At 37.0% G+C, this 19,294-nt stretch overlaps 1 protein-coding gene across 5 annotated transcripts in view; it reads left to right on the top strand.

Annotated features, from left to right (window-relative positions):
* The window catches only part of AK8 (adenylate kinase 8), an 81,227-nt gene that overhangs the window by 27,027 nt on the left and 34,906 nt on the right, over positions 1-19,294 (top strand). For all 5 annotated transcript variants that reach the window (XM_026062054.1, XM_026062053.1, XM_026062051.1 and 2 more), the window contains 5 exons: positions 1,962-2,043; positions 3,700-3,771; positions 4,850-5,050; positions 7,778-7,909; positions 10,771-10,860. In XM_026062054.1, coding sequence (XP_025917839.1) covers positions 1,962-2,043; positions 3,700-3,771; positions 4,850-5,050; positions 7,778-7,909; positions 10,771-10,860 — 577 coding nt within the window. The remainder of the gene's footprint in view (positions 1-1,961; positions 2,044-3,699; positions 3,772-4,849; positions 5,051-7,777; positions 7,910-10,770; positions 10,861-19,294) is intronic.

Below are 19,294 nucleotides of genomic sequence, written 5' to 3'. Positions count from 1 at the left end.
CCTGTTGCTTAGTATTTGCTTCTGAACTATAAGCTGTATTGACACCAGAAGCAAAGGGCTTTTTTTTTTTTAGTTTCCAAAAGTATTGTGCTTGAAGTGGAGAAAATGAGCCAGATTTGTAGTCTGTGTAAATTGGCATAGATTTATTGGCTTCAGGGCTCTGATGCCATTTCTCCCTAGAAGAGGGTCTGGGCCTATGTATATGTTGTACAAACACAAGATATTCACAGCTAGTGCTGAAATTCCTAGCATACTGCTAAAAATATTGTGCAGCCTTGCCTCTCTCCTGCAAGTCCCAATGGATAAATTGATTTCTTAGCACCTGTGTGACCTTAGACAGCGGTTCATCCTAATTTGATAAAGCAAACACCAGGAGTAGCAAAAATGGCTTGCAGTTACTTGAGTCTCTTATTTTCTACAGATACCAGCAGGATGACATGTTCCTGAAACCAGGCTAATTAAGGAATTTTAAGTAGTCTACTCTATTTTCTTGTATAATTGGAATGTCCCAATTTCCTCCTACAGAAGTCATGGAGATATGTTTCCCTGAAATACTTCTAAAACCTTTGGACCCCATACTGACAGAGCTTCAGATTTATATGGGAGATAATAATGATTGCTAGCTAATGCAATATTAAAATATCTTCTTTATTTCAAATACAAAGATGGCCTTTCAGATTTATTATAGTATCACAAAGTTATTTTGGGGTATAGCATATAGTAACAAGGGCCTGTGTAGTTAAGCAACTAACAGACAAATTAGGCAAAGTTTAGAAGATTCAAACTCAAGAGTGGTAAGCGGATTAGATTTCAAATACTGCATCACATAGACACTGAGTGAGGCTGCAGCACTCCTACGGTATTTCACAGCTCTGTAAATGTTTTTTTAAAGATGCTCAATCCAACACTTAGCTGGCTATAACAAGGACTTAAGGGAGCAAAAGGCTCTTTTTTCTTTTTTCTTTCTTTTGCTCTGTTGCTTCATTAGCTTTGGGAATGCTGGTTCCATTACTGTGAGTTTTCCTGTATAATTTAAGAAAATAATGAAAGCATGCATATTTTCCTCACTGTTCTTAGCATTAAATCTGTCTTTAGATTTGTTTAGCCTCTTTTTTTATACACAGTGTGGGCTGGTATCCTTTTAAATATTTCAAAAATGTAGAAAATGTTGTGGGTTGTTTTTATCTAAGAGAGAAGTTGAAGATTGAAATACAGAAAAAAAAATCATTGCTACAATACATAAATGCCTTTGCACTGTGGTGGTGTTATTAGTGCATGCCATTTCACAAAAATATCAGTGTTCTGTGTTCGCTTTCCTCTCTCACAAGCATCTATAACAAAACCCAACTGTATACTTCGATTCAGTGAGATGATTTCTCCCTGAACGGGTAAATGGATGAAATTCTTGCTGCAGAACATTTCATCTAAGTTGCTCAATGAGACCAATGTTGTGTATATATAGGGAGGGGAGGCCTGTATTTGTGTTAGGATGGAGTGTATTTTGCATAGAGATTGTGTAACAACGGTGGTGTTACTGTTTCATTGTCTGGTTGATCCAATCGCAGTTAGGTTAGTTTGAATAGATACTCGGGAGTAATAGTTTGTGATAACTGTTGCAGTGAACACAAGCATATTCCAAAAATTGGTTATTATCGTTGAAAATATTTGTCAAGTACTGGTCTGTAGGTTGTTTTGTTAGTAGGTTAATCTTTTTTTTCACCAGCAAAATGATATTCCAAGCTTTTTGGGTTTTGTTTTTTTTTTGTATCTTGGGTCCTAGTTCTTTTGTTCAAGTTGTCCGGTAGTATAAGAAAATTGGTTCATTCTTATATTGTCCTGTTGTGAGATCATAATGAAACAATGCTGTGCAAATAGCACCAATGTTTGATACTAAGCGTTTTTTTTTTCCTGTGTATTTCCTGTTCCAGGATCAATAACTGTTTCATGTTTTTGTTCAAAAGGGTTGGATTTTGGAAGGCTTCCCTGAAAACCAAGAACAGGCATGGATGCTGCAATCATCTGGCATCATTCCTACACATGTTGGTAAGCAGTACAAGGTTAATGTGTGATTGTGTCCAGCAGGTGAAAGCCTAGAAGCATATTTACCCGAACATCCTAAATAATAATTTCAGTACCTGTCCTGAAGACACCAGAGTCACTAGACAGTAGAATGACGTTTCAGTATGGTTCAGATTCATTGAAGGACTTGAGTTAACCTGTGAGACTTTAAATCCTTTCTTTTCCACATAAACCCTTGTCTTCTTACACATTAGAATTCTGTAAATTCAGGACCACTCCAGCAAGTCTCTGAGCAGTTAGACATAGTTTTGCTTCTATCCTAGGAGTGGTTCCAAGCTTTCTGACATCAGTCTCTAGAAATCTGCCTTTAGTGATCCGCAGAACAAATCAATTTCTTATCCCCTAAATCCAAATTCTTTCTTCTGTTGAATTAAAAAATACAAACCTAGCAAACTTTTCTCCACCGAGTGAAATGGAAACATCTTGGTTTTAAGCTTGATTCTTCTGAGTATGGATGGAGTGTGGCCTAATTTGAGAGGAACATTTCTTCAGTGGCAAAGTGCTGATAGACAAGACCTTGACAGCTGCCCTCACCAACTAGAACAGCCAGTTGTCCCAAATTAATAGTTAGAAAACCTACTTGCAGTGTAAGAAACAATTACAGTTGTGTGGAATGCAACGTAAAATGATAAAAGTAGAGCTTGCCAGTGGATCATGAACTTGCCAGAATGTTAGCGAACTTGATGAATTGTCACTTTGGATTTGATTTGGATGAGATTCCACTATTAATGAGGAATTCAGAATCACTGCAATAGAGTTAGGAAAAAAATGTTTAATGTCTAGTACTTGCATGTATTTTTCATATAGCTAATAACATCTGAAGTCAAGTTTTGCTCACAATTTTATCTGTGCAGCCAAGACCTGAATGAGAATCTTAAAGTGCAGTCTGTCTAGTTAATCAAAAAGAAGATTGAGAGGAGATATAATTTACGATATATGAGTACCTTAATAGGGAGAAAAGTGCCCGAAAGAGCTGTTTGATATGGTGGAGAAAGTCATAAGAAGAACTTGTGTCTGAAACCTGTAATCAAATACATTGAAAAGAGAAATTAAATTACAGTATTTAACTATGAGGATGATTAGCAAAAAAACAATCCAGGGAAGTGATAAATTCTCCATCTTTTGATGCTTTCTAGTCCAGCTTGGTCACTTTTCTATGAGGTTAACCAAAAATATGTTTCACTGGTCTCACTAAAGAAGTATTTGGGTGAGAAGTAATTGCTTGTGATATAGAAGAGAATCAGACTGAGTGACCTGTGGATGCTTCTAACCTAGACTTCTAGCCTGGACTCCATCCAGACAGAATGTAACCATACTTTGTTAATTGGTGTGGATGACTGGGTCAGCCAGTACTCATGAGTACTGGGCTGTATATTATTAATGAGTATTTTCTTCCAGTATACTGTTCAGCAGGTGGAGGAAAATTCTGAATAAAAGTAAAATCAAGTATTTGCAGGTAGAATAATGGGAAATTAGGAAAATGAGACAAATGGAGACAAATGTGCTTGAAATACTTTCATCCATCCTTAATACTAGAATTCATCAAAACAGTTACAGGAAATAAAGCAAGTAACTAACAAGAGCTACACTTCTTTCTGTTTTCTTCTTTTTCGTGCCTAGTTGTGCTTTATGCTCCAGACACTGTGCTGATTGAACGGAACAGTGGGAAAAGGCTCGATCCCTTCACCGAAGGTGCAGTATGCATTTGTTCCTGATCTCCACCATAAACTGGAGTGTTACTTGGTCCCAGAAGCGCTGTAATATCAATGGGATTAAAATTTAAATGGTACCCCTCTAAGAAACAATAGGAATTTATAATTATAAACTGTTTAGAGAAGGTGTATGTCAACAGTATCTTATTTTCTGTGAATAAAATACAGGAAAATGTAAAGCTTGGTATTGGGCCTGTAAGCAGTAGTCTATTGCAGCACAGAATACTTGAAGGTTAAATCTCTCCGTATGAACTTATATTTTGTCATGTGTCTTTGCTAAATCCTGATTTATTCTGAGGGGCAGTTTGCTTTCAGGTATCTTCCACTGAATGACTATCAAATAGACTTAGTTCCAAATTCTCTGTTCAGTATCTCTAGCAGTCATCTGGCAGGAAATAAAATCCTGACATTGCTCAGTTAAAAAAACATGTTGGATGTTTTAGGAGCAGAATTAGGAAGGATGTTGTTAACTAAAGGAATGGCTTTCATTTGCAATAAAGGAGATTTACTTGTAAAAGGCCTTAGTTAAGATTCAATCTAAGAGTTTGGAGAACTATCCCCAGTTCCCAGCTCTTTCTCTGTGATGTTAGGTAAGTCGTTACTTGACTTGGCTTTACTGATTTGAAAAAGAGGGCTAACAATACTGTCCTTCTATCTAAGAAATAGCTCATTAGTGCTTGTAAAATACTTTCAGATCATTTGGCAAGAACAAAAAACATCATCACCACTACTGCTCCTTAAAGGCTTGTTTGAACCATGTATGTGCAGCTCCGCGATAGAGATTGCAGCGTATACAAGGAAATGCATGCTCCCTGTTGAGGAGCACATCATGCTGTCTTGGCTACAGGGGTGGCCAGTTATCTTGGTCACTTTCTCTCTGTGTATCTGCTGAGTAATAGTCAGCTGTAAGCATAAGTAACAAGGGGAGTGCACAGATTATCGCTTATGCCACAACATAATGCTTAAACATAGACTTTGATATTGGTTAGGAAAACTTTGGAACTGAACAAGACCTATTAAATCATCCTCTTGGTTCCTAATCGGTATCTAACTTCTAGAGGTGTACCATACGACCTTTGACTGGCCAAGTGACCCTCTAGTGCAGCAGCGTTTGGTGAAACCAGAAGATATATCTGAACAGGAGACGTCAAAGAAACTGCTGGAGTATCACAGAAACTTTCCTGGAGTTTTCCAGACCTACCAAAAATTTCTGAAATCAATCAATGCAGACCAGCCTTGCATGGATGTCCTATCACAGGGTAAATATGTACCTTTATGGCAAATATGATAATTGATAAACTCTTATCCGAAAGGTGTTTCCTAGCCTTTAGAGACAGTTCATAGGAATAGGATTAGTCAAGCCTGATGGCTCCCAGTCGAGTTGTGTTCTTTCTAATACAGAGTCTGGGCTGTTCCTGATAATTATTTTACAGGACTAGAGTAAATGCAAATAACTGGGAAGTCTTAATTCCACAGCCTTGACAAGGGATAGTTGACTCAGTAGAGTAAATGGCACCCTTACTTTTGTGAGAGATGCTCCTAAAAGGCTGATAACAAGAAGTAGGAGTAGTTCAAAGCTGGTAACATTTCATTATTTAAAAACTGTTTGTGCTGGTAGCTTTTCTTTTAAATGATTCTTGTTTGCCTTTGCTTGACTTTAATGCAATCTGACTTTTAATGTTGATTCTTCAAGAATAAAATAAGTAAACTGCCAGAAAGACCAGCTGATAATGTACTTTGTAGCTGTCAGTCTGTAGATGATCTGATATATCCCAGTAATTTTGCATCTCAAAAAGGTCTTTTTTTAACGACAAGTGCTGCACTTTTAAGATAAACAAGTAGGAAGTTTATAATCTGAATTTACACATTAATTACCTCTAAATTACTTAATTAAATTTAAAAGATCATATCATCATTCATAAAGAATTCATGCCTTGAATTGTAAATAAAAATGTGAGTGCCTGAATATTAATTATTATTAGTTAATAATGTAGTGAGATAAATTGAAATTTGGAATGAAAAAATCCTCTCTAGATCTTTTTTCTGCAGTGCATCAAGCAGCCTTTTTTTTTTTTTTTTTTAAGAATAATTAGATGTGGAGACTGTCTAGGGGATCATTACTCCTAATTAACTTGGTTATTTACTGCAAATTAAGCATCATTTGTAAGCAGGGTGCTTTGCCTGTAATGTCTGTGCTTTTCAATACACTGGGTTATGGAAAATGTTCAGAATAACTAGAGCAGTCCTTGGTTAGCTGATATTTGTTTTTGGACAAGTTATGCAGCCAACAGACTATTTTCTGTTGTGATTTTCAAAATTTTTTAATGCATTTTTATTGCAAAACAATTAAGAGATAGCATCTGTGTTAAGATTATAATGGATTGTTTCATACAAATATAATGTTTTGTAATCTCTTCAATTTTAATGGGATTACTGATTTGTGCTAGGATAAGTGACATCAGATTCAATTGTACGGTATAGTATCCCAGCACAGCTTGTGGTGCTGGCGTAAGAGATGTGCAGGATCCCATGTGGTTGCAGTTTGAGTTAGATTCTCCATACCCCAGCTCACTCTCTAGAAATTGCAGAACTGGAGTTTGCTGGAGCTGCTCCTTTCTTACAAAGAGATTTCATGATGATCTGGAAGTATGCCTAGGAAAGGGTCCGTAGAAGAATTGTTAGTATATAGCGGTGTTAAAGATGCTTGTTAAAATACTGATCCTTGTGCTTTTTCAATATGGTATTGCGGTTCATACAAACATTGATGTCTAAGCCTGTCCCTGTTTTGTTAGACTATAGTATCATTTTATTACAAGGGCTGTTTAGTCTATAGGCTCTTTTATTTAATTTAAGATTTAAGATGTTTGGGCTAAATTTAATTGTATCCGCTGCAATTACAGAGGAAATTGAAGCATGCATAGGTGTGCCTGTGCTCTCTTTAATCATGAGTAGAAATGGCAGTCAAGATGCAGTGGCATGGCTTTTAGCCTTGGCCAACAAGCAAATTAATGTGTGATCCCTGGAAAGCTTACCTAGCTTGTGCTCAAGCCTGGGCTGCTCTCTTCACTGCTGTTGTTAGCAAAAGGGGCATGGAGTGTAAGAGTGTTCAGCTGTATCCAAATATGCTCATAATTTATCCTCACTGTCAAGCCACACCTTACTCTAGCTTCTTGCTAGTCTACCAAGTTCTCTTTTGAGACCGTAACAAAGTTCAGATCTCTATCATGCAGCAATTCTGATTATGCTTTATGTGGTCTGTGGTCTTTTGGAAGCTCTTAGAGTCCATAGACTGATGTGAACATAGTATTTCCTATGCATTAGAAAACACAGAAGCAAGAATATTGTCCAGCAAACAGAGTGGAATCAGACCGGAAATATCAAATGGCCTATACACTTTATGGAAAAATGGTGGACAGAAGAATGAAATCCTTCTCAGTTATGTGTTGTCTGTGCTCTATTGTGTTATGTCATACTATGCTACAAATATGTATATTGTAATTAGGAGTCTACTAATCACATACAGAACAGGGTAAATGTCATGTCAATTTAACATCCTGAGTTTTTACACTAAGTATTTGTTCAGAAACTGCAGAAAGTATTAAGTGTAATTATCTCCCTTTGTAATTTACATGGTAAAATTGTAGCTATCAAGCAAAAAATGACTTCTGCTAAAAACAACATGGTAAAAGAGCAATTATTAATTGAATCCACTCTTTAAAATGGTTTGACATGTACTGATGAAAGAGTATATGAGTGTAATGACAGTAAGATTTCTAAAGTGCTTCTCATTGGAAGTTGCTGACATTACAGTTTTATCAGAGTCCTGATTTTGGTTGGACTCTCAAGATGTTTCAGTGGTAAAATAAATGATGATCATAATAACAATCTTTAAAAAAAGAGAGAGAAATTAATCAATGTGTTCTTTTTTTTAAAAAAAAAGGCAATAGGTTATAAACTGCATTCCTTGTCTTCCTGTCATGTTCTAGTTCTCACCTATGTCCAAACACGGCACCGATCAGCTGCCCCCTTTACACCACGGATTCTCTTTTGTGGACCCCCAGGCAGTGGGAAGAGCCTGCAGGCAGCACTAATAGCTCAGAAATACGGCATTGTCAACAGTAAGTTCTCAGTAAATATGCACTTTGCTCAATTCCCCCTTTTCTTTCTTTTTGATCATTTATCTTTTGCTGTCTTTCTTTCTTGCACATAAAATTTCTCTGTTAGACCATCACTGTGGATGTCAAATTTTTGAAGGGTCTGAAAAGTATTTCAGTGAAGAAATATAAACCAATAAAACATATATTCTGTGACAAACCAGCTCTAACATTTTTTTAGTCATCATTTTTTATACTCTTTAGATCAGTAGTTTTTCATGTGTTACATTCTTGTTGTACTCTTAATTCTTCATTGTATCAGTGGATCATGAATAATGTCTTTGCAGTTTCAGCTGTCTGGCCGAAATTGAGGCACTTTTAAGAGAGAATGTGCTCTGAACTATGAGGAAGACTCTTAGATTTCATGCTTCTAAAATAATGTATTAGAAAAGGAAACAATTATCAAAATGTACATTCTCTTTTTTTCATAAGGGAGGCCCAGGAAATGCTAGATGAGGCTTGTTCATGGTGGTACATGCTGATATTAAAAAATGCTATAATATTAACACCCTGAAGGGTGCTAGGATCAATGCAATTTGTGTCGGTGTTCTATAACGTCTTCTAATATTGGAGTAGCCATAAATTATTTTAAGCAAATGTCTGATATCCTCTTTGTTAAGTAAAATCTAAGTTAATTTCATTAGTATTCCTTCAATGCATATCAAATGAAAAAAGTAAGAATTAAGTAGATAGATAGTGCTTTTTTGTGTTGGGAGGATTCTTTAATTAGTGGAACTAATTCTGTCCATAGTGATGTAGCCAGTCCTTCAGTGTCTTCCCTGAACTCCTGGGGAAGTCAAGCAAAAGAATTCCCTGAACCTGGATTTGACTTTACAAGTGAATAATGACTTCAAGATGTGAGCTGTATTGTTTTCAGTTACATATTTAGTAGAGCTGCTCAGAAAAGAAATAATTTTTAAGTTCAAACTTGAAACCTTCGAAACGGGGTATATGCTTTCCATACGATCATTCCAACTAATGGTTAGATGTTTGGTTTTTGCATGGAAACAATTCTGAAACTGTCTGTCTATCTATCAATCAGGGGTCTAGGTTTAGTATTTTTGTATTTTAAGTGTTTATCATTATTTTAGTGTTTCAAAAATACTAAATGACTAAAATATCCAGTACATGTGAAAAGAGTAAATTTGTATGATTTTAATCTGTGTTACAATACTGAAGACTACAAATAAAATTGATAGAACTTTTATGCTATCAGAGGTTTTAATATTGCTGTATTTTATCATTTCATATTAAAAATTAAAGATTTTTAGAGATTTTTCAAAGATGTATTTTTAAGAATTATATAATTGGCTTAATTAAAAATGAAATGTGTCTGTTATAATGTGTTAAAGAAAACTCTTAGCTGTGTTAAAGATTACTGTTCTCTTGTTTTTCTGAATACCTTTTCTGAACTATATTTCTAAAACTAAGTTTGATGTAGTATTTTCATCTAGGTCAAAATTTGCATTTTATTTTTTTAAGCAACTACTATATAAAACAGCTGCTGCTCTCTTTACTAAATACCATTACCACTACTTCATCCATATGTTGAATTTCATTGTAAGTATACTGTAAACAAATTATTACAAGAATTAAATATTTAAAACAGAGTGGAAGGCCATTCTTTTCAGAAGAGTACTTCAGCATATGCTTAATTTCCAGTTAGGCCATTGGGATTGAAACATAGGCTTAAAAGCCTATATTTAAATATCTCACAAACTGGGTTGAATTTAAGCATATACATATTTGTTGTCCTACGCTGGGGTCTATACACAATTTCTGTTACATATTTAGACCATTTTCTGTGAATATGAATTTGCTTCTCTGGGAGAGGTAGTGACTATTAATATTTGTGTTCATACCTTGCTGCTTAAACACTAAACTTGTTCAACTTTGCTCAAGAAATGTTCCTGTAGTGTATTTTTACACCTGCGTGCTGAACACCGTGATAAACCGTGATAAAAGAGATGCAAGTGCTTGATTCTTTTTCAGTTAAAGTCAGTGGTGCTGTTGATTTCAGAAAGGATGAAATCGATTTATGATTATTCATGGAAAGGTCATGCAATAATGTACAGCGTTATTGTTATCTAATATTAAGCAAAGCTGAGCTGGAATTAGGACTTTTTGTGATGTTGTGCAACCCCTCCGTGCCTTAATTCCCTATTTGTAAAATGAGGATGAATACTCTTGTATCTAACTCACATGGGACAGTAAGACTCAGTAACTTTGTCTAGTCAAAAAGTGCTATACAACACCAAAATAGCATTAGTTCATGTACAAGTGTCCTGATTGGAACTTTAAATCTAGATCTCCTGGTGTTTTATATATTTGAAGTCAATGATAATATTGCATTAGCACAGTTTTTAAAATATAATTCTTACATGATCATTAAATGATCCAGTGAGTCACTCCCTTGAACTGCGTATTATCCTGCACCTCCAGCAGTGCAGTTCAGATGCTGTTCAGCAGGTGTAACTTTATTCAGTAATTAAAAGTTTATAAAAAGTGAAAACCACTAGCAATCCCTTGAGTTATTATTTCAGTAACATATTTGATTAGTCTCTTTCTCTCTCTGTTTTTAATATGTTCTTTGTCAAATGCATTCTTTTTTATTCAGTATTCTCCCCTGCTCAGTCTCTTTGCTTTTTGCTCTGCTTGGCCCAAGAAAAAAAAAACAACCCATCAACAAACCTGAAAAACCTACAACTTTTATTTTATTCAGTGACCTTATTCCAGTATGCAGCTTCTGGGTTTTTTTTTCCTTTTCTTTCTTGCTTCCTTTTTAAAATTTAACCTTGTGTCTTTTTGTTCTTCCTTCCTCTTAGTTTGCTGTGGGCAACTGCTAAAGGAAGCTGTTGCAGACAAGACAAAACTTGGAGAACTCGTTAAGCCTTATTTTGACAATGGATGCCCAGGTAGGGCATGTTGTTGTTTCATTGCACTGTAGTTACAGAGTTGTGGGAAAAAATAAATTGTGAGTGAAATTTTCTTGGTCGGATTCTAATCTGAGTTACATTAGAGTAGTCAGAAAGCTGATTAATTCCATTTCATTAGGTGACTTATAGCACTGTGTAACTGAAGTTAGATTTTTTTAGCTCTCTGATTTCTTCACAACAAATAGTTCACTGTTAAATGAAATTCAGATGTTTTTTTCACATCCCAAAATTTGTATTCCATGCTTTTTAATCTCTGTATCAAAATCAGAATTCTGATACATGTGTACTTAAAAATGTTTAAATTGCTTTTTAAAGCATAGTATCATATTTCATTTTTATTTTAATTTCAGGTGAGCTATAATAAAGACTGTCTGCTTTTATATGTATATTTTAACTTATAAAATGTGACTGTAGATTCATCTACTTTCAGATAAGCTTTTTGACTTAAAAATAAAGTTTCTGTGTACTTTGTTTCTATCAGCATTTTTGGTGGTAGGAGGGGACTACCACAAAGAATACCTAAGCATATGTTGCTTTTGGAAGTCTCTCCAGTGATTTCGGATGAATCATAAATACTGTAAGCTCCTTAGGGCAGCAACTTAAACTTACATGTTTGTTAGTTGCCTTGCACAAGGATGTCTCTCTCTATGTGGTAGATATTAAATATCAAAAAAGATCTGTAGTTCTGCAGGATAAATTTTATTTCAGTAGGGTGGAAGAGTGTTTATTTTGCCAAATTGCCATGACTTGGGATAGGAGCTTTCAGTCTTGTTTCTGGCAATAGACCAAATGGTCACCAAAGAGGCAAATACAGGGAGACCCTCTTGCTGAAGATAGAGAAATCTCAGTTAAGCTTCAGTATTACTGGAATTTTGAGCAAACCTCTCGGAGCAAAGAAAAATCTTTGTCGTCTTTTATTTTTGGCAAGGATAGCCGTTTGGAGAGGTGAAAAGCTGAAAAAGTCCCCCTTTTTTGCACAATAGCTTAATTCTGAGACTGAATTACGCATATCTGAAACACGAGCCAATAAAATTAACGGAGGTTCCCTTGGTACCGTGCCAAGAGATTCAGTACTTTTCTAAGCATTTCAGAAAGACCTGTGGCAGCCAGCAGCTTTGGGTGTTCTGTCCCTCTGTCAGTCACTTGGTCAAGCGACACAATAATACTTTTTAACTCTCAACTTCATCTCTAGTGAACGGATTATATTTATTCCTAGTACTGTAACTCGGCTGGTTTAGTGCGTTAATATTCTGTGGCAGCCACCATATTGCTGGGACGGGGAAGTGGCGTGGGGACCACCAAAGGGAAAGCGTGGCTCTGTCCAACGTGGCACAGGCACGGAGAGCAACGGGTGCTGGGCCCTGAGCACCTGTAGGCTGCGTTCGCTCAGGGGTTAATGGCTCCTAGCTGCCGTTTCTAGGAGAGGCTTCCAGGAAGATTTGATTTAGAGATTCTGCTAGCTAGAATGCCTATTGAAGTCAAGACAGGAGATCTGTGTGTATATTAGTCACAATATAGCCTAGGCTTGTATGTATGGGAATAACTTCTGTATATATGTAGTCTGCTTGACCCAAATGCCACTACTTGTGCGTGACATCCAGCTCACGTGCTGAGATGCTTTTAGGCTTAGGACCCGTATCTTTTTCATGGTATCCATTGATTTTGGAATTTTAGGTGTATACTATGATTTCACTTTCTCTTCCTCCCTACAGAGCAGAGGACGGCCACTATAAGTACCTCCCTCTCTAGATTGCAATTATGGCTGAGATGGGAGTTTGGATGATCTATATTTTCAAAAATAAGTCCTTTAAGAGCTTTACCAAACGTGTGCTCTGTGTGTATTTTACAAATTTCACCTTAGCTATTAAGGTTCCTTACAGGAGGTACTGGAAGCATTCCCAGTAGGGTGAAATAATTTCACAGACTGTAATGTTTATCCAGTCCTAAAAATATACATGTCCTTAGTCCAAGGGAGCTATTTTCACTTCAGGAAAATGAAATTGAAGTTGTAATTCCTTTCTTCCCCAAATTAGAAATTATTTCAAATTTAGATGATTTTATTAATATAACATGCAAGGATAAAGCTGTACAGTGCTTCTGAATGTTAATGGGAGTCATAACTATATTTCCGTGCATTGTGCTAAAAAATTCTCTCTTAGTTTTTGTTTATATGCACATATATTTTATTTGGTGGGACATACTACAAAATTAAAGGCTGAATAAAAATAAATATTATATAGCAATACCAGAAATAATAAGTTCTGTCATTTGGCTAATCCTCCTCTCCCAGGGATAACAAAGAATGAATTTACATTAGTAAACACTAACAAGAATTCATTACTGCCCTCATAAAAAGCCTTGGAGAAAATGAAAGAACATAGTGTACTGAGGAGGAAAATGGGCAAAGAGTCTTTGCTGTTTTGGTACAGAGTCACAACCAGGTTAAAACAGAGATTGCATTATTACAGATTGCATTAACAGGTTCTTGCATTATTATTGACTACATACAGTCTCAAGAAAATCACATGTGAATAGAGCTACTTTAGCCAGTAACAGACAATGTTTATAACTGGAAAAGCAGTTACAACTTGATGAAAAATTTCATTGCTTTTCTAGTTATGCACCAAGCAAGCTTAGTCCTTCCTCTGGGCAGGGAATCATGCAGGTGATACCATCACAGTGCAATACCCTGCTACCAAGGACAGACCATGAGAAATGTGGCTATCAAATTATCACCAGTCAAAATCAAACTAGTGTCATAAAAGCTTGAGGTATGCCTCATATATTCTTTAAATGATTGCCTTGGGGACTGATCTCAGTATGGGTTCCCTTCCTGTGGGCACAACTGATTGCATATAGTTAAAGTCATTTAGGATGTGCCCACATGATACATTGTGGTGTCATAAAAAGGCATAAAAACTAGCTTATTCGGAGCTAACTTTTTATTGAGTTATTGCAGCTGTCCCCTATCTCTTCTGTTCTAGTTCTGGTTGACTTACTCAGATTTCTAGTTTTTAGGATTCACAAACATTCTTTGTATTGTTTATTCCTGTATGGTTTCTTTATATATACTACATCTCAAGAAGAGCCCAGGCAGTTCTATTATTCACTGCAGAAGGAAACTCAGTGCATTCCCATTTTCTAGTGTTCTCCGTCTCCTGAAGATCCTAGCTCTTGCTTTTTCAAACTCCTCCATTTTGTGTATGGGTGATTTATTTTGCTTAATGAAGGCAGTGTAAATATCCTTGAGCCCATTAATTTTTAAATTCCCAAGTCATCCTATTCTACAGTTGGTATATTTAAATATATATATATTTAAAAATATGTTTTCAGTGAAAAGTTCAGCAACCTGACTGCTTTCTGTCATCATAGACACAGAGTTGTTCTTTGCACAGTGAAATGCACTGACTTTTCCTTTAGGATACTGTGGTTTTCACTGAGTACTGGGCAATTATTGCTGAATTTACTCTGGGCAAAAAATTGGAGTTTGATACCAGTTTACCATGTTAAACTCCAGTTTCAACTCTCGTTCTGTCTCTTGTTCAGTAGTGCTAATGCCGTGGCAAGATTTACCACATTCTGTTCGCTTGGGTGGCCTAAAAGAACTCATGTTTGGAGCAAGAAGCTAGCTTAGTGACCCCAAACCCCCCAGGCTGCAAGAGAACTGACATAAATCAATTCATTCAGTTTGATTCCTTCTAAAATGAGGTGAAGAGACTGTTCTGTAGACTGGTCCTCCCCTTCTGGTACTTCAGGCTGTGGACAAATGACGCACATGTAGGTAGGCCATTCACAGACCCGTTGGCTTGAAGAAGACCTTTATGCAGAGTTTGTGTCCCTGGACCATGGCAGTTCTGAGGAGGGCTAGACTGCGTCCTGGACCTGTCTCATTGAGATCATGGGCCCACATTAATTTAATGCTGCATCTGCAATATCTATGATCACCATTTTTAAGATGTCCATCAGAATTTGATACCCCAGGAGAACATAAACTGCAAGAAGCAGTTTGTTTGGTTTTCTTTTGAGTCCCTGCCATTTGCCACATGAGATGTTTCCATTTTATTAATGCAAATACAAGTGGCAGCATTTTGGCACTGGGGTCATCACAAGAATAGGACAGGTTATCAGTCAGATGAACAGAAATTTGCATGTCATTCTGTTGAATTTTCCATGTCTTCATGGTGAAATAGCGTGACGTGATTAGTGCTAATTAATATATCTGTTTGCAAAGCTGCAGTAAATGGAGCCAAGAAAAATGAAAGGACAGAAAACCAGCATGAAATGCGGGGGGGGGAAAAAACACCCCCAAACAGTAAGATTCTGCTTTTCAGCTGGGAGAACTGCTGTTAGTTTGGGTACTGGTTTTCTCCACCAAAAATGAAGATTCAGGTGGTAAAGAGAGCTGATTCATAGAAGACAGATAACATCCCACTGTTTGCAGCCTGTTAGAGTTGAACACACACAATCTGTGTTGTTTTTTCCCCCTTCCTTTTTCTAAGTAGTAATATCTGAAGCTGTCCCCAATGGCATTCTGCATGTGGGGGGTAAAATCTGGAATTCCCTAATTTCTCCTATTTTCTAATAAAAACTATTACTGTACAAATGTAGATTTTCCCTGTATTTTAAATTGGAATGGTTTTAAAGGGGTGCTTTTTGGTGTAGCCTCTGAAAGTTGGGGTCCCCTGGTGATTGTGATCACAGCCTCACTGAAGCATTGGGGCTTTTTGGGTTTGTTTTTTTTTTGACATCAAATTAATATTCTCATCACTAAGTGTGAAGTAAGGATTTGACAATAGAGTAGCTTCCTCTTTGTTAAAAACTTGCAAAGAGTTTCAGAGTTGAAAGCCTGAGTAAATCTTTATATCTGAGGAGGTAAGCTTAGTGTTATTTCTTGTTTTTAACAGCGCTGTACTGGCGAGCTGCAAGCTGTCTGAACATTGGAGAGACCCTTTGGGAGCTCCATTGGTTTTCAGCAAGCCTTTGCATGCAGCGTGTTTGTACTAGCTGAAGACAGCGCATGGCTCTCTAAATAATTTACAAGTTGATTAATAGACTCACATGGGTATAATTAGAAGAGGGAGAGACAGCAGCTACAGTAACGGGTACAGTGCTTGGGGGAACTAGAGACTTTATTTTTTTTAAAGAAACTTTCTAGGGTGCTGGGCGTTTGAAGATAAGTTGGGAAGAGCTCAGTGCCTCTTCTCTTTTGAAGTGGAAATAGGACAGTTTGAATCCGTCGAGTTTAATTTTTCACAAGCTTTAGGGGCCCTGCAGTGCAACTTCCTTTTTATTATTGAAAAAAACTCTCCATTTTTCTTTCATTTTTCACACACATGCACACGCACACAGAGTCCAAACAGTAACTGATAAACAAATTGATTTTTTGTTTTATTTGTTAGTTTTATAATAACACTATATGTTCACCTATATATGTACCTCCATCACAAATATACTGTGTAAAGTTACGGAGATATTTATGAATACACCGTTCTTTAATTTATGCATTTTTAAGAAACCTTCACCTCTGTTTGACAATGCTTTTGAAGTAGCTCCGTTTTTCAAGTCAAACTTTTGACTTTTCCACTGGGACTGCTACAAAGGTTTTTTTATGGAAAATAGGTAGCAGTCTTTTTTCCTACCAGGAGAAAATTGGTGGTCAAGAGAACAAAATAAAATTTAAATATATATATATATATATATTTTTTTTTTCTTTCTTTTAAGGTGTCGATACTTTAATAAAAAATACAGGGCTGTAGACTAGAAAGTTTTACATGAAGGCAGTAAGTCATCATCTTCTTTCCTGAATTTTACTTTTCTTTCTGTGTGTGTATTGAATCACTACAATATAATAAATCAGAGTCCCCTTTTTCTTTATTTGAATATTGCGGAATATATTCTCTTTATTCTGTACGATATGCAGCAACCAAAATTGACAAATCTAGTTACCAGGTATTCAGGTCTGAAGTAACAGTGGAGAGAATCAGTCTACAAAGATATTTTTAAAGGCCATCCTATTTAAGATAAAAATGCTGGAAGCCAGCCCAGAAGAAATATATGGTGTACATGATTTTATTTAAAAGATTCTAGTGAGGTTGTTTTCTGGAGCAATGGTGGTGATCAGTCAGTTAGTGGATATGGATGTATAAATTTTACCAGTCTCCTGGTTTTGCAACAGTGTTCCTCGTTATTATTGTCGTTGGGGTAAAGATACTCCAATACTTAGTCATCCTGACTGACAGGGATAGTGCTGCGGGAGAAATGGGTTTGCATGAGTAAGGGGGTAAGACAGGGTTTAAGTTATAAAGTTCCATATTTTGCACCACCAAAGTGCCACAAAACCCTCATGGATTCGAGTGAAGTTTGGGATCTCAGCCCTTGGCAAGACTGGGCCCGATGATTGTCAGGGACTTTTAAGCAGCAAAGCACAATATAAATGCACAGTGTTAATCTTTTATATTTATTTGGATCCTTATTGTTGACAGTCATTCTTGAAAAAACGTAGGGATGGGTTATTTCCTTTTTTTGCTACTCTTCTTGCAGCCTAGCTGAATAAACTACTAGCTGATGAGCAAAAGACTGCTGACTTAGATTCTGTTTGCTTTTCTATTTGGAGTTTGGGATGGAGAAATCACATGAGGTTTTTTAAGACAGCGGGAAGGGAAAACATGTTGCATATTAGCAGCCTCCCTTTTATGGTCTTTGGAGTTTAAATTCAAAGTCACTGGGTGCCATCGATACAGGATTAGGCCCCTGTATGAAATAGACTTTTTTTTTCTTAAGACAAGCAAAACATGTAATTGCTCTTGTTCATGCTTTACATTTTCGAAACATTGCATTCATTCACTGTTCTTTACATGACTGCAAAATGAGCCAGGCTGGTGCTGGATTGATTGCCCCTTCCTAATTTGTTCAGTTTACAGGGCTGAAAGCCCCTTCCGTGAGGGTGGTTTGTACTGGGGGAACAGCAAGGGGAGAGACAGAGCAGCTGATACCACTGGTACGGAGCTGGCGTGCATGCTGGCGCCAGGCAGCACTAAGAAGGGGCAACAAACCCGTTAACATCCTCTTTAGCATCCCATGGTAAACCAATGTGTGGTTCAGAAAGCAAAGATTTTTTTTTCCCTTGGTATCAGACTAAGCCTATTCTTTTCGAATATTATTATTGTAAAAAACATTTTTGTAGAGCAAATTCTGTCCTGTCACAAGCCCTGGACTCTGCAGTGGCGCTAAACCAGTTTAAAAATAAGGAGGAAACAGTCTGACCATGATGGATTAGCTGGGTTAGAACTGAGCTGCTGTTTTGTGTGTAGCTGTATTATCTCTGCAGAAGCTAAAGGAGTAAAAAGAAATAGTACAAATCTATGGTTTCTTCCTAAGCTCAGGAACTTTCAAGTTAGAAACATCTCTGTGAGGTAATTCAGAGTAATCTTTGTCTAGCAGGTGGGTAAACTGAGGCAGACAACCCGGCTCCCTTGGGCCATGCTTCCGTCGGGGAGAGAGCTTGGGCGCGAACCCAGGCGTGCGGATCCTGACCCCGGAGTCAGCCCGCTAGATCCCCCGTGGCGCTCGGATAGCTTCTGTCATTAGGCAAATACACAGAGACACTGAAAACGTTGCAGGAGATATTTTAAGGGAAAAAAAGGCTTTTTGTGTCTCTGTGTCAGGTTCCCAATGTGGACTGAATTTTCATTGCTAGATCTGAAGATGCCACTGACAGGTAAAGCAGTGCAGGGGGGGCTGGAAGCTTAACTGGTCACTAAATGTGATCAGGACGTAGATTCCTGAAGCTCTGGCTCGGGAGCTGTGGGAAGGAATGATGCGCTCCTTTCACTGTAACATGCATTTCTGAAAGCCTTAATTTATCATGTATATTTGATTGATGATTTGGGATCATACGTGCTTTAAAATGTCATCACTTCCTCTTTGATACAGCTGATTTCTATTTCTAAATTACAGCAAACCTCAAAAAAACCCCAAACCTCCAATATATTCCAAGACAGAAAAATACCTAAAAATGTAGAAATGAAATATTTTATTGTTATTTATTTTACTGTGTTAAAACAATTATTCCAATTCTTACGAGATGTCATTCTCAGCAGTGTTTATATATAAAATGTGTATGAGCGGAGACCGTAGTAGCAATTCCGTATAAATATTTCATTTGATGAAATTACTAAATAAGTGTTACGATACTTTGCAAACGCCACATCAGTATTGTTATTTTTGTCTCTTCATTTCCTGCCTTCACGTTAGCTCCCAAATCAGCAGATAGCGACGTTCAGAGGTGTTTCGTGACCGAACCAGCGGGTATCTGTAATTAAGGAAGACTAAGACGTCTCCCGAGCAGGCTCCGCGGGCGGCTGCCGCGGATCATCCGCGCGTTCAAGTCACGACCGCAGCTGAGGCGGCCGCC

The sequence above is a fragment of the Apteryx rowi genome, unplaced genomic scaffold (assembly GCF_003343035.1).
Source record: "Apteryx rowi isolate R43461 unplaced genomic scaffold, aptRow1 scaffold_19, whole genome shotgun sequence".
In the NCBI taxonomy this organism is placed as follows: Eukaryota; Metazoa; Chordata; class Aves; order Apterygiformes; family Apterygidae; genus Apteryx; species Apteryx rowi.
This window is presented reverse-complemented; position numbering and strand designations above follow the sequence as displayed.